At 34.6% G+C, this 15,073-nt stretch overlaps 2 protein-coding genes across 2 annotated transcripts; one reads left to right on the top strand and one right to left on the bottom strand.

Annotated features, from left to right (window-relative positions):
• The first annotated feature begins 4,045 nt into the window (after positions 1-4,045).
• LOC122608282 (protein S-acyltransferase 18) lies at positions 4,046-7,022 on the top strand. Its single transcript, XM_043781370.1, has 9 exons — positions 4,046-4,149; positions 4,267-4,380; positions 4,977-5,303; positions 5,392-5,460; positions 5,565-5,636; positions 5,722-5,850; positions 5,936-6,016; positions 6,150-6,311; positions 6,410-7,022. The coding sequence occupies exons 1-9, from the start codon at positions 4,102-4,104 to the stop codon at positions 6,878-6,880; spliced, it is 1,473 nt and encodes a 490-aa protein (XP_043637305.1). The 5' UTR covers positions 4,046-4,101; the 3' UTR covers positions 6,881-7,022.
• Positions 7,023-7,140: 118 nt separating this feature from the next.
• LOC122607981 (protein translocase subunit SECA1, chloroplastic) lies at positions 7,141-13,758 on the bottom strand. The gene is made up of 19 exons (XM_043781063.1): positions 13,319-13,758; positions 13,150-13,222; positions 12,682-12,888; positions 12,378-12,481; positions 12,108-12,287; positions 11,804-12,022; positions 11,561-11,674; positions 11,078-11,191; positions 10,825-10,992; positions 10,348-10,523; positions 10,163-10,229; positions 9,504-9,650; positions 9,241-9,405; positions 8,800-8,901; positions 8,474-8,725; positions 8,301-8,368; positions 8,106-8,223; positions 7,710-7,949; positions 7,141-7,612 (listed from the first exon to the last, which is right to left on the bottom strand). The coding sequence occupies exons 1-19, from the start codon at positions 13,718-13,720 to the stop codon at positions 7,511-7,513; spliced, it is 3,018 nt and encodes a 1,005-aa protein (XP_043636998.1). The 5' UTR covers positions 13,721-13,758; the 3' UTR covers positions 7,141-7,510.
• Between the last annotated feature and the right edge of the window lie 1,315 nt (positions 13,759-15,073).

Genomic DNA, 15,073 nt, shown 5'->3' with positions numbered 1-15,073 from the left:
GAATCGACCGCCGATCAATTGTCAGAGGTAGATCACTTCATTATCCAGGTGATAAAGCTGGGACGCTTGTCGTTCTTTTTCCACAATCAGCCGATGGTTCTCTTGTTTACAGGCAACTAACTCTTCATCGTGGGAGATAACCATAACACGGAGCTCGTTATTTTGATATTCGAGAGTTTCCTTCTGGTGCGTCATGCCTTCCAAACGAACATTGAGGTCATAGTTGACTTGGCTCATTTCTTGAAAGCTTTTTTCGAACCAAGATGCGGGATCAACAGGCTCTTGTTTGACTTGGATAGTTTGAACAGAGCTATCGTAGACTACAGTGTGAGACGAACCAGGAAGATACATAGGATTTTCATCCTCGGGTTCTGGAGTGATTGGCTCAACGACCAGTCCTTGTGAGATCGCTGCATTCTGCGTTTCATAAATTCTATTAGTAACTCATGTATAGTAAAATATATGATACAAATTGACATAAAAGTTTTGATATACGTTAGTGAAATAGTCAACATATGCAAAAATATATATAATTTTAAAGTACAGTAAACTACAAATATAAATCGAAAGGATATATTTATAAAAACAAAACAAAAAAAAAGATGTGGAGCTGCATGATGTATATGGAGTGATAAAGACCACCTGGTTGGTCTCCATAGTATAAATAAGAGATAGCACAAAAAGTGTGGTAACACAATAGTACGTATATATATACACTTACAGCCAATCATTGCATCTACATATAGCCTTGAAACATGTCATGAACATGAACAGATGTCATACTTTGTGGTAATATAGCAACTTAGTATTCATGCCTACTAGTAAACGTGTACTTTAAAGATAAACGAATTATTTCCTTAAATAAATTTATAGTTATCCTTGGATACTATCTAATAATCTATTTAGATAGTATTAAAAAGTACATACATATATTTGTATGTTTTGAAAGTCTTGATTCACCTAGCATAGATACATATTTATACGGTACTCCGCTATTGGCTCATCAATATTTTTAAAATTCATATGTCAAAAAAATAAAATAAAAATAGTATATATATATATAATTTTTATTTTTTTTTACCATATGAATTAGGGGGCTTAATAGTATATATACGATATCATAGTATAATATACGGAATAAAATCTATCCAAAAAGAATAAAATCTTTGGAAAGGAATAAAATATATCCAAAAGGAATAAAATCTTTGGAAAGGAATAAAATCTATCCAAAAGGAATAAAATCTTTGGAAAGGAATAAAATCTATCCAAAAGGAATAAAATCTTTGGAAAGAAATAAAATCTATCCAAAAAGAATAAAATATATCCAAAAGGAATAAAATCTTTCTAAAGATTTCGGACATTCACTATAAATAGTGACAGCAGATGAGATGGAAAGAAAAAAAGAAAAAAAGGAACAAGAATACTCCTTTGGAGAGAATACTTGAACTCTCATCCCTCAAATCATTGTTAACATAATCACTACCCTCATAGGATTGGATGACGTAAAACCGTATACGTAATACAGTTACCAGCAGGGAATCGCCACCCAAATATCCTAATCTTCCTTACACCTTCCCATGCTAGGTGGCATGGGACCCACATAACTCTCTTTATTTATATAATGCTATTAGATTACATACTCCTTGAACCGTAAGTGTTAATCGACGTATCATCATATATACACTAATATCTATGTTAAATAATTAATAAACAAAATATGACACATAAAATTTTTAAATATATATAAAAAAAACTTAAATGATTATAATAAACATATATAAATTTTTTGATAGGAATTTGGAATTAAAGGTTTCCCATCCCCATTAGTGAAAAAAATTACATCTGCATATCTTTATCTGAACTTGGTCAACTCAGGAATCCAGTCAAAAGTTTTAAAGTTTAGTCTGTTTTGCAATCTAATATTCTAATGTGGTTGGTGATTCATTTCATTGATGAAAATATTTTTTCATATCTTACGGAGAGTAGTCAACTTGTTGAAGCAGTTGATCTACGGAAGATGCTGATCGTAAATCCTAAGGTAGGAGAGTCATTTACCTTAGGAGTGAAAGTGTGGCTTCGAGAAATCCCAGAGTTTCTGATAGGTCATTATGACATCTTAGAGGCTGCTAAATGTGCTCTTAGTCTTGCTGGATACCGGGGTATGTTTCTTGGTGGGAACTATGTATTTGGTGTAGCTTTAGGTAGACGTGTGGAGAATGCCTATGAGGTTTCAGCGGATCGATGCAAGTACTTTTTTTCTTGTCACAAGGCGTGTACAAGTAATACGTCACCCTTTGGGACATTAGTCGATCTTTAGGAGGTTAGTAATTAAAATTTTGGCACCAGGCATGTAGAAACGAAAATGCCGACTCAGTGAAGTTCTCAAGCCTCGTGGCTACATGTAATTTGAGTTGATATTATTAAATGAGCCTCACGGCTCCACCGCTTGTTTTTGTGTTTTAGTTCATACACCGTCCATCAAAAAGTTGAGTTATATTGACAAATGAATGTAACTTTTGCCATATTAATCTATGTTCTTTTAAAATTATACGAGCATGGTACCGCGCAATGCGGAGGCGGTGGTGGGGAAGACGGTCTAGTGGTGTCGGTGATGTAATTGTGATAGTGGAAATTTTTTAGAAGATAAAAGCTTTAAAGTGTTAATTATTAAATTAAAGGTTTAAAGTGTAAATTAATTCATTAAGGATAAATTTAATATTTTATAAAAACTACATTTTAAAACTAAGCAAAATTACACAAACAACACATAATAAAAAACAGTTGGACATTTAAAAAATAAAAATAAATTCAGGTTTTATTAATGGATGAAAAATAAGGTTTTGCTGTTACAGCATAAAAACTTAATGTTAGGACATCCACAATGGCAAAGCTTTTTCCCAAAAGCTTTTTATCTATACTCCCTATTAAAAATTATATGGAGGTGTTGAAAAGTTTACAAGTTTGGGACATGCGATTTTACTTTTTTACCCTTTCTTTTAAAACAAAACATAAATATCCTCATTCTATCTTTCACTTTCCAAAACAACACACACAAAATATTCTTTCTTATGGTATACCAAAACAATACACACCCCCTTTATTTCCGTGAATAACCACCGCTGTCGTCCATCATCACCAACACCCGGCGACCGTCGTCCATGATATCCGTCCCAACGCACGGGTACCATGCTCGTTATAAAAAGTTTTTGCCTCAATGGTAAAAGCTTGAAACTAGCATTAAATCTTTTAAATTGTAATAAAATATGTAAAAGAGAGTGTGTAAAAGCTTGAAGTTTTACAAGTCATTGGAAAAAAAGCTTTTACTCTCAATGATAAAAAGTCTTTATAAAAGGTTTTTATAATAGTATCAAGTCTTAGAAAAAACTTTATAAAAACACCATTGGAGATGCTCTTATAAGCCAATTTAATGACTGTAAAATGTTAATGGAAAATAGTTGGCAATGATGAGCAATAATTACCTCATTAAGTCATTATCTTTTTATCCGGACTAGAAAGTATAATCAATTGTTAATTAAAATTTAAAAGGCGCCTGGTAACCCGACCACCTTTTTGGTAACTCGACAAGACTTTTTGCAGCGACCCTGACAGGGGGCCCACTTTTATTCTGCCATATTTACCATTATAGACATAGGGGCCCGCACTTTTTTCACTTTTTGCAGCGAGGGTCGCTGCAAAAAGTATTAGTGATCGAGATACCAAAAAATAGTGGTGGGGATATGGGGGGCGATTTAAAATTCTTCTGGTTTTAACAAAAATACTAAAATATAATATATTTTTCAAAAAAAAGATGAATGTTCTTGTAGAGTTGCATCATCATTACTCACAACTCAGGACATTCTCTTTGTTTGACACTTAAATGAAAAGCATTGAAAGTCAAGGGACTAATAATGTACTACTTATAATTCCAACCTCTACAAAAAATTCAAATAAACAAAAATGAAAAAACTATAGTCGACCGTTGAAGTCAATTTCTATTTTCTTTTCAAAACTAAATCTATATCTATAGATAGATATACAAGATATATACATTACACACATTCTTTTAGGGGTTTTCACATTCTTCAGCTCACATTTTGAATTATGATTATGAGACGCCATGGCTGGCAACGCCCACTTCACCCTCTACAGGTTTCACTTTTCTTTTTCTTTTTTATTTTTTTTATTTTTAATTATGAATCTATTATTTTTTATCCAAAATTTTGACTTGATTTTGGATTTAACTTGGGTTTTGTTTTTGATATGCAGATAGTGGGAATGTGTATATATGGTTTTCTAGTTGCAGCTTTCTATAGCTTCTTAGGGCTTTTTCTTGGTACCCGGATTGCGGTTATTGTTATTACCTCGATTTATTCATTTACGGTAAATAGAAAATCTCTATCATTTTTTAGAATTCCAACTTGTCACACTTTTTTTTACTTTTAAGTTACAAGTATTAAAAGATGGTATTTTGTAACCAGTTGATTTAACATTTTTATGTAAAATGTATTATTTTTGTATAAAGCTTAAGATTTTGGATAAAAATTATCAATTTTGACAAATGGGTTGGTGGTGGTAAAATTACCCAAATGGATAAAAAGCCATATTTTGATGACTAGAATGTCTCCGCATACTGCCCAATTGGATGTTAGTGTGATGACTCGAATGCTAACTATTAACTGCTAGCTACTAATTCGTTGTTCAGAAGAAAATAAAAAGATGGTTTTTTGTAATGTTTGGATCATTTTGTAACGGGCTGTTTTAGCATTTTGTATGTAAAATTTTAGATTTTGGTATAAAGTTTGAGATTTTATTAAAAAGGTACTATTATTTGTGATATGTGGGTTATCGTTTACGAAATTACTAGTTACAGTGACTACTTGACTAGTACTGCGCAATTGAAGAAGTTGGTACATTTTGTGAAAAACTGTGGTTGAGTTGTTGGTTCCTTTTCAAATTACGGTTGGTTTGAGTTTCAGGCACTTGGGGTTATGTTTCTATTCAGTAGGTGCACTGCAATTGACCCGACGGATAAAACTAACTCCAAAAGGAAGACTAAACGAAAGCAGAACATGACAAGGCAGTTAAATTATGGTTTTATACTGGGTCACATTGTTATGAGGCTTTTCACGAAGATTGAACGTAAGATACTTAGGAAGTTCATAAGGAGAAAGTATCTTGATCCTTTGAGTACCACAGCTCAAATGGAGCCTCTGCTTCCATTCCCACTTGTCATCAAGGATGATTCAGTTTCACCTGGCCCGATTCAAGATGATATATCGTTTTGTGCCCTGTGTGATTGTCAGGTCCGGATTATTTTACTTGATAACAAAATTTAAGTATATTATTATATAGTTGTATCTTGAACATGATGATGAGTTTTTGTATCTAAAGGTAAAAAAGCATAGCAAGCATTGCAGGACGTGCAACCGTTGTGTTGAAGGATTTGATCACCACTGCAGGGTCAGTAAAGTTTTGTATCATACTATCATAAACATTGACATATTTAGTTTCCATAGCAAAGTCTTGGGTATCCTAATAATTGTGACAATGGTTTCTGGTTTCAGTGGTTAAACAACTGTGTCGGGAAGAAAAACTATAGGACGTTTATTCTTCTGCTTGTGTTCGTCCTGCTAATGGTTAGTAACTAACGTGCTACTGTTAGTATATCTTTGTTGACCAAAATATGTGTTGACTGTTGACAATGAGCTTATTATAATTCAGCTTATGGTTGAAGGAGGGACTGCAATTGCAATATTTGTTAGGTGCTTTGCAGATCCAAAAGGAATAGATAGGGAGCTTGTAAGAAGGCTCCATTTTCATTTTCCTAGAGGAGCTCTTGTAGCCATCTGTGTAAGTCTTTATGAGTTTCAAGGCGAAAAGACTTAAAAAGAAAACTCTTTATGTGACTAATTGATTTTGATATGAATGTTAACAGGTTTTGCTGGTTCTGCTGACAGCTTACGGTTCAGCAGCTCTTGGACAACTTTTCTTCTTTCATGTTGTTCTCATCCGCAAGGTATTGATTATTTGTTATATTGGCTTTAGATTTAGAGGGTGGTGTGTGGTATTGCAATTCCAAAGACTCTTACTATTTACTGTTTTTCACTTATACATTTCATAACTAATAATCAAATCTGATGATTTTTTAGGGAATGCGAACTTATGATTACATAATGGCAATGAAGGAAGAAAATATGTTAATGGAACAAGAAATGTCAGAAGACGATTCTGACATGTCTTCTGATGAGAGTATAGAGTTGGATTCCCCTGAAAAAACAAGATTTATGATATGTAGAGAGAAGATGCCAGAGGTATGTTATATATATACGACAATAAGAATTTTATTAGCTTGTATTGATCGAGTTTGAGACACAACGATAATTAATGGAGATATTTACAAAAATTTCAGAACCAGCAGATACTTTCTGTTAGAATTGATAAAGAACCTCCAGTGACGAAGAAGCAAGGTTTTCGTGCAAGTATAAGTCCATGGAAGCTTATTAAGATGAGCCGAGAAAAGGCTCAACTAGCTGCTGATAAGGCAAGAGAAAGGTTCATGAGACAAAAAACCATCGAGGAAGATGATGATTCACTTAAGCCACTACCATTGGAGACTAAAAGTGGACCATTATTAACTTCAACAAACATAGATGGCAATAAGGGTGTTGGCATTGGTGCGACTCCTCTAGTTGTAAAAGGGACAATATCTAGTCCACGAAGACGGTTTTCTGTTTCTCCATCACCAAAGCAAAAGTATAAGAGTAATTTTGATCTGAAGTTAACTGAGGTTTCCAGGGAGCTTGAGACCTATATTTCAAGGCAGGTGTTATGTTCTGTAATCAAGAAGGGTGATAGCGAGTCATCCCCATCTCCTAGATAGTCACTTGTCTTCTCAGTCTTTGAGAAAGATATGTACTCATTATTATGTATGTTGATTCATGGCCAACCGGTCACAGATATATAAATGTCTAGTATTGTAATTTATAAGATACAAGTTCAACAAATTCAACTCCATTCTTCAATTTTTCTTGTCCAACTTTCTTTTATGTTTTTGTGATATAGCATCGCGACAGAGTCATAACTCATAACAATTAATTCAGTCTAATATAAATTCTCGTGTTTGTATACAAGATCAGCAAGTTCAAACCCAAATATTTACTGTAATTATATCAAATCACAACTAACATCTTAGTTACAATATTTATCTGAAATCTGAACCTTTGGTTACAAAGAGAGTTAATTTACTGTAAGTGGCAAAAGTGTGATGGCAGTGATACTGGTCAATAACCCATACGAATTAAACAAATGACTGTGTATGGCACCAGGAAATGAAGCGGTAAAGTAACTTTACAGAACCTTTATATGATAATTTCTATCTAAATCACATGGCCATGAACTCATATTATACACTATTATCTACGGGAGTTGACAAAATCAATAACACACGTGAAGGATGCAATTTACTATCCGTTTCGTTTCAAGCACCAAAAAGTATCTGCACAGCTCCTTGTCATACGTTAGCTTCAGAACTGACAGATGTTGGTGGGGGCACTGATCCATTTCCACTATCCTTCCGGGCTTTTGGAGGATCCTTTACCATGACAGGTTTAAACTGTGAAACAGATGAAATGGGTCAAAAAAGGAAAAAGAACAAAAAAAAACCCATAATGGAACAATAAATGCAAAACTCATCTATGGCAGCAACAAACCTGGTATATAGAGTATATAACATTTCTTCTTATTTGTGCCATCATCTCAATAAATAGATTGTACCCTTCAAGCTTGTACTCGATAAGTGGATCACGTTGTGCATATCCACGTAAACCTACCGCTTGCTGCACAAATTTGAGTGCCTGCAAGTGTTCTTTCCACAACCGATCTATGTTGCTTAATATCAAAAACCTTTCTGCTTCCTTCATTAATCCTGGAGCCTCTTTATCCACAATATCCTACAATTGTCATTAATTAATTTAATTGCTGCCAGATTTTTTATCTTTGTTTAACATTAATGGTTGCCTAATAAATTACGTTTTTGAATAAACCAAAACCAGGCGCCATTGACAACGGCGCTGAAAATGAAGATATATAATAGAAACAAAACTTACTCTCTTCTTTAAATATGCTTCACGTCCACAAACACGAAGATAATTCCTCAAATCTTCATAAGTTGCACATTTGCTTGCCAGTAAATCAGGCGTCAGATCATTCAACAGATAGCAATACCTGCAGTAAAATAAGTTATGTTAAACTGTACATTTTACACAAACAGTAAATAACCAGATATTGAAATTTGAACGTACTGCTGGATTTTTGCAATAAGCTTTTCAAAATCCCAGTTTTCTTTGGGAGCATCAGAACCAATATTTGCCTGTTAAGATTTAAAAAAAAACGACGTAGTTTAAGAATTAACAGTCAATCAGTCATATTCAATCTGAATCTAATTGATAATATTTAAGTCTGATTTTATTAAAACCTCTAATATGTCGTCCATCGTCAATTCAGAATACTCGATAAGAAGAAATTGAAGATCTTCAGATTCTAAAGCTCTCCTTCTTTCCGTATAAACACGGTCTCTTTGGCTGTTGAGAACTTCATCATACTCAAATAATTGCTTTCGGATATCAAAAAAGTAGTTCTCTACTTTTCTTTGTGCTTCATCCAGTGCTTTTGTCAACATTTTTGACTCAATTGGTAGGTCTTCAACTCTAAAAGCTCTCATCATCCCCTAATAACTTTAATGTCAGCTAACTATTAACTGCCATAAATTATAACAGCAGAAATTAAAAGACAAATCTATACCTGAATTCGATCCCCTCCAAATATGCGAAAGATATTATCTTCAAGACTAAGAAAGAAACGCGTGCTTCCAGGATCTCCCTGCCTCCCACTTCGTCCACGCAGCTGTATACATTTGGAAGTTCAAATGTTAATTTTCATATACACATAAATAAGACTATAAGAGTCAAAATCAAATTAGCTCCACAAATATGATGTGAAGAAATATGAAATGCACAATACAACGCTCAAGCACTTACAATTTGGAAAGATACAGGGGAACATATGTAAATACTTCAAAATTGCAACAAATACAAAAATTCCACGCGTGATCCCCTTTTTCTTTTTCCAATATATGTGCATTTAATATTGGTTATTGCATTCCTAGCAGATTTGAGTCTCTTGAGTGATCTTGACTACATATGTGTGAGTATATATTGAATCAAACTAAAATTATAATTTCACCTGATTGTCTATTCGTCGTGATTCATGGCGTTCTGTCCCAATGACATGAAGCCCTCCAGCTGCTACAACCTTCTTTTTCTCTTCTTCTGTGTAGGCTTTATATTCATTTGCAATTTGTAGGAAAGAATGGCGCAATTTGGCAATTACTTCGTCTTGAGTAGGACCCTACAAGTACTACACTAAATTAGTTGTTTAATGAAATTTGTAACTAAATTCCACCATGTGATCCATAATTTATTTCAACATCTATTAAAATGAATTACCTTTTCACATGCATAAGAAAGCCGCTCTTCTGCTTCCAGCTCAGCTAAAGATCTCCGACCCCATGAGCTGGCAGCTAATGTTACAGCTTCTTCAACCACCTTGGTATTTTCTTGAGATAGTGCACACGGGAATAAACTTTCACTCACCTTGAAGCACATCAATGTGTAAGAGACGACGTGATTTATTGGTGTGTTAATCCACACTAAACAGTTAATGTAACTTAGAGGTGCAAGATTAGCGGGCAAGGAGAGTAGGGTAATGGGTCAAATGATTTGGGTTAAAAGATATTATTATAATCCAGCCAAAATTGGGCTGTGTTGGATAGGATTGACCCAAAATACTCACTAGTCCATCTCTTTAACTTCATAAATAACTAATGTGCCAACTATGATCACAAAAGAAAAAAAAATGACTATAAACATCAATAATCTAAAGAACAAAACGACCCTTTTTTTGGATAAAAAAACTTAGGAGGTAGCATGCATTAAAAGTAGAGTTTGAGCAACTTTCATCCCCCTTGACCCATTCCCTCCTAGCTATATTACTTTATTTGACCTGCTTGAGATAATACATGATACAAAAACCCATGCATAAGTAAACAGGTCCAAATTGCCACCTCTATTGTATGTGATACAAGTACATACAGTCATACACAAACCTTCCATGTCTTCTTTGGGGAAGCTTTCTTAACTGAAACAAAAACTCCCTCGCCAGGCTTAACAACGCTACAGCAATTATAGTTGAAGTAAGGATGTGTATTGAAATGCAACATATTGATACACACACACACACACATAATTAATTTATTTGGAGAAACCTTATAAATAAGTGCTGCAATATTACCTTGGCATGAGTAACTCACGTAGCTTCAACCTAGCCATAAACTCCGCATTACCACCAAGAATAATATCCGTACCACGACCAGCCATGTTAGTAGCAATAGTAACTGCACCAAGTCGCCCACTTTGTGCCACAATTTCAGCTTCACGCTCCACATTTTCTGGTTTGGCATTGAGAACCTTCATATGAATAAAGTTAGCCCAAAATTTAGAGTATTATCTTCTAGAGGAAACACTTTGAGGTTATTTTGAGGGCAAATTGCATAGACAGATAATGAACTTTGGTCTGTTTTTTATTAATGGTAACCCTCTTTGTTTACAGGTTTGTACTTTCTGCAAGTTCAAGTCTTTTTGCTAGTGCAAATTAAGTGCTTTACTCAAAACCTACATTGGACCAAAGTCACCTATCAACTCAATTTGCTAAGAATTTTGATGATTAATAATTTATAAGATTGAATATTAAGAGGATGGGAACTGTCACCTCATGAGGGATTCCAGCTTCACGAAGTTGCTGGGACAATAAGTCACTCTGCTCAACACTAGTTGTGCCAACAAGCACAGGACGTCCAGTCTTGTTCATTCTCGAAATCTCTACAACAACTGCCTGCCATTTTCCCGTGGTCGCCCTAAACACCACGTCGGAGTCATCCTGTGGTTACTTCTATTATTCATTTTCAATATTTTATTTTAAAAAAAAGCAAAGAAAACATGTTAAATATTTAAGATTAATGAACCTTCCGTATCATAGGCTTGTTTGTTGGGACGATTGTAACTTTAAGCTTGTAAATACTCTCAAACTCTGAACTCTCCGTTGCAGCGGTACCGGTCATGCCACAAAGTTTTGGGAACTGTGAAAGGCCCAAAGGTAAAACTTATGAGTTTCAAATGGATCAAATACTGCATCTGTTGCTAGAACAACAGGCTCGAACAGTTTTAAAGTTGCCCAAAATGTAAGTTTGATGACCACCTAAAAATATTCAAATGTTTCAATTACTTAATCAAAAATAGTGTTCTGTAATCATATTGCATCTAATAAATATGAGAGTCTACAATAAAATGAACAAAAGGTTTTTCGATCCAGCCAATTTTGACCTGTACAAAGTGACAAGTATCAACCTGAACCTAATTCGACCACAACCCAACCCGCCCTACCTACAGCTCTTCCCACCTCGATAATAACTTTATGGCATCTTAAAGATCACAAATATCCTAAGAACCTGGAGAAAGAAGTTTTGGTAACTAATTGAGGCCAGTGTCACAGTCTCATTTTGAATAGGCAAATTTTCTTTGGCTTCCACCGCCTGGTGAAGGCCATCACTCCATCGCCTCCCCTACAATACAAGGAACACAAAATCATGAGAATTACAACAGTTTTCATTATGTCCCACGAAAGTAGCTTTTTTAGCAAAAAGTTCAAGAGAATCGGGTATTATATCAAAAAAGCTGTTAGACTCAATTACCTGCATGACTCGACCACTAAACTCATCCACAATGAGAACCTCTTTGGCACGAATGATATAATTTACATCTCTGAGAAAGAGCTCTTTAGCTTTTACTGCATTAATGAGATATGAGGCCCACTGTTCTCGAGGATCGTATAGATCACTTACTTCAAGAATTTCCTCAGCATCTGCATAACCCTGTTCTGTGAGTAGAACGTTTTTTTGCTTCTCATCAACCTGCAAATTGATATGATTAGTTCGACTTTGTTAAAATGTGGAAAACAAATAAAGAAAAATCATTCCAACCATCTTCATTTCTTACCGTGTAATGTATATCTCGTTCAAAAGCAGAAGCTATTTTAGCAGCTTTGTAGTACTGTTCACTTGGTTTTTCAGCAGGTCCTGATATAATAAGAGGAGTTCTTGCTTCGTCAATAAGAATTGAATCAACCTCATCGATAACACAGTAATTGAAACCCCTTATTACAAGCTCATCGACACTCTGTGGACCACAAATAATTGTTATAAGTGAAAATGAATGAAACATCAAGATAAAATATATTTAAGTCTGCATAGCATAAAAATTACTTTCCATGGCAAGATTGTCTCTCAGGTAATCAAAACCAAGCTCACTATTGGTAACATATGTGATATCACACAAGTAATTCTGCCTTCTCTCTTCACTTGTCATATTTTCTGCCCAAATAACTCATAGTTAGTCCAGCACCAAATTACAAAACCTCAATCTAGAAATATCATTTTCTGTGAGTGTAATAGTCTCAAGAATATACTCTTAATCGATAGTCAATGCACATTAAGTTTTATCAGCCCATTATATCTTACATTAATCATTATATAACTACAGATTATGAAAAGTAAAAAAAAAAAAGGCATACGCTGGATTAGGCCGACAGTGAGTCCAAGAAAACGAGCAACTTGACCAACCCATTCACAATCCCTTCTTGCTAGGTAATCGTTCACAGTAACAATGTGAACTCCTTTACCACTTAATGCATTTAAATAAGCTGGTAAGATAGCTACCAGAGTCTTTCCCTCCCCGGTCCTCATTTCAGCTATTTCTCCTTTATGAAGTACCATGCCACCTGCATCACAAGATCAAAACTTTTCCTCACTTGCCTAAATTCGACTAACTTAGATAAGCCATAGCATCCATTATATAGTCGATATAGCATATTTATGGAGAACATTAAACTTCCACATTCGACAGAAAGTGAATTCCCTACGCATGCATCACATTTATTATCTACAAATCCTCTACATGTATCTGTAACAAACCTAACTAACTTTTAACTAACTCTTAACTAACTCTATAATAGCAAAAACAATCATTTACATCTTCTTACCTATGAGTTGAACGTCGAAAGGACGTAGACCTAAAACTCTTTTCGAAGCCTCTCTCACTATCGCAAACGCCTCCTGCGACACACATACACATTCATAAATCAACACAACCATTCCTAACCACAGCTACAACTAATTAAAATACATATACATATATACATATATACATACAGGTAAAATCGAGTCCAACGACTGAGGCGATTGCCGAGCTCGTTCCTTCAACAAACTAGTCCGATCTCTCAACTCATTATCCGATAACGAATTCATTTCCGATTCAAGTGAGTTAATAGTCGCAACAGTAGCAGCATACTGCTGCCGAGTCGACTCACCAGTATCCGTCCCACTCTTAAATATTCCGCCAAGCAATCCGCCTAACGCCGCCGACGGCGCAACCGCTACTGATTTCCGATTACTATTAGTAGAATGAAAATATCTGTGTTTATTTACATTATTATTTGTGAATTTATTGTTTAGTAGTTGAATATTGTGATTTTGAGTGCAATTAGGATTTAGAAATTGATTGAAAAGTGAAGGAGGTAAGGTTTTGTTTGGAGATAGAAATGTTAGAGACATGATTAGATAATGAGTGTGATTATATATATGTATATGTATAGATATTAGTTAATTAATCTGTGTGACATGAATGGAAGAAAATGTGTGATATAAGAAAACCTGCAAATTTGGAATTTCCTAGTGCAAAACAAGAAGAAGAAGAAGTAGGAAATGATTTGAGTGGGGGAGAAAAAGGAGTGCAAAATCTATTTTTTGTTTTTGTTTTGGATAAGGTATTTAGAAGTTCTTTTTGAGTTTTTTCGTTATTACTCGTATTATTTTAGGATCTTAACAATATTTTAATAATAAAGTATCGTAAAGATATTATTTTTTGGAAAATGTTAAACAAAGCCCTTAGGGCTTCACTTAATGTGCATAAAAAGATTGTACATTTTCATATTAAAAGCTCACCCCTGAATTTTATGGTAAATGTACAACTAATTAATGCACGTTAACAAAAGCCCTTAGTGCTTCGTTTAGCAAAACCCTTTAAAAAAAAAGTGTTAGTTGGTTTAAGTGGCGGATCTAGGGATTTCAACAAGACAACAACAACAACAACAACGATACTCGGTCCGGCAAAATAGCTGGGTTTGAGGGAGGTAAGATGTAGACAGCCTTACCCCTACATAAAGGTAGAGAGACTGGTTCCAAAGGACCTCCGACCTAGGGTTTTACCCCTTGTAAAAATTCTCGACGGCAAGATGGAGCCAAGCTGAGGAGGGAGTAGTCTCAATCTCAGATCTACTCTCGATCTTAAAGAGAAAACGAGAGAGCTCTCAACGACTCTCTAGAGAGAGAAAAAAAAGGAAGAAATTCTTCAATTACTAGTTAAAGAGGGGGAGAAGTTCTTGTTCCTCGATCTCAGAGATTTCAACAAGAGGGGGCAAAAAATTTTTTTTACAAACATGTGTGAATTATCAAAAGTTATTTTACAAAGTACATCATCTGTGTGTGTGAAACTCTAAAAAGAAAACTTTCAATCATAAGCTTTAGATTTTGAGAAGGAAAAATAAAAGTTAGGCTTTTTTTAGCAACTTACTCATTTTTTGTTGGGCTTGATAGATCATGAAAAAATAAATAATTTTTTTTTGGGCTTTAGTTTTGAAGGTGGGCCTTTCCCCTCCTTGTTACGTGTGGTTGGTTAATGACTCGAACCCTAGCAATGACATTCATATGAACAGTATGTTAAAGATTGTAATTCGAAGGTACCCATGGAGACTAAGTGTACAATAACACGGTACGCACGCGTCTAAGGTAAATGTTCGTTTTTTTCCCCAAAGACGAGCTTTTTGTGATTTACTTATGAGGTTGATAGCAAAGAATAGTAAAAGTTATGATGTTGTAAGAAGGAAAGAAAATTCTACGTAAACTTTT

Source organism: Erigeron canadensis, chromosome 7 (genome assembly GCF_010389155.1).
Source record: "Erigeron canadensis isolate Cc75 chromosome 7, C_canadensis_v1, whole genome shotgun sequence".
Taxonomy (NCBI): domain Eukaryota; kingdom Viridiplantae; phylum Streptophyta; class Magnoliopsida; order Asterales; family Asteraceae; genus Erigeron; species Erigeron canadensis.
Note: the sequence above shows the minus strand (reverse complement) of the source record. Positions and strands in the feature narration are given on the sequence as shown.

Bases quoted from the DNA above. Each gene is read 5' to 3' on its own strand.
- LOC122607981 (XM_043781063.1), bottom strand. From the start codon at position 13,720: ATGTCTCTAACATTTCTATCTCCAAACAAAACCTTACCTCCTTCACTT. The intron at 10,524-10,824 runs GTGACAGTTCCC...ATTCATATGAAG, and splicing joins AAGCTGGAATCCCTCATGAG to GTTCTCAATGCCAAACCAGA. The intron at 8,369-8,473 runs GTTTTAATAAAA...AAATCTTAACAG, and splicing joins CGATGGACGACATATTAGAG to GCAAATATTGGTTCTGATGC.
- LOC122608282 (XM_043781370.1), top strand. From the start codon at position 4,102: ATGATTATGAGACGCCATGGCTGGCAACGCCCACTTCACCCTCTACAG. The intron at 5,637-5,721 runs GTTAGTAACTAA...ATTATAATTCAG, and splicing joins TTGTGTTCGTCCTGCTAATG to CTTATGGTTGAAGGAGGGAC. The intron at 5,851-5,935 runs GTAAGTCTTTAT...GAATGTTAACAG, and splicing joins GAGCTCTTGTAGCCATCTGT to GTTTTGCTGGTTCTGCTGAC.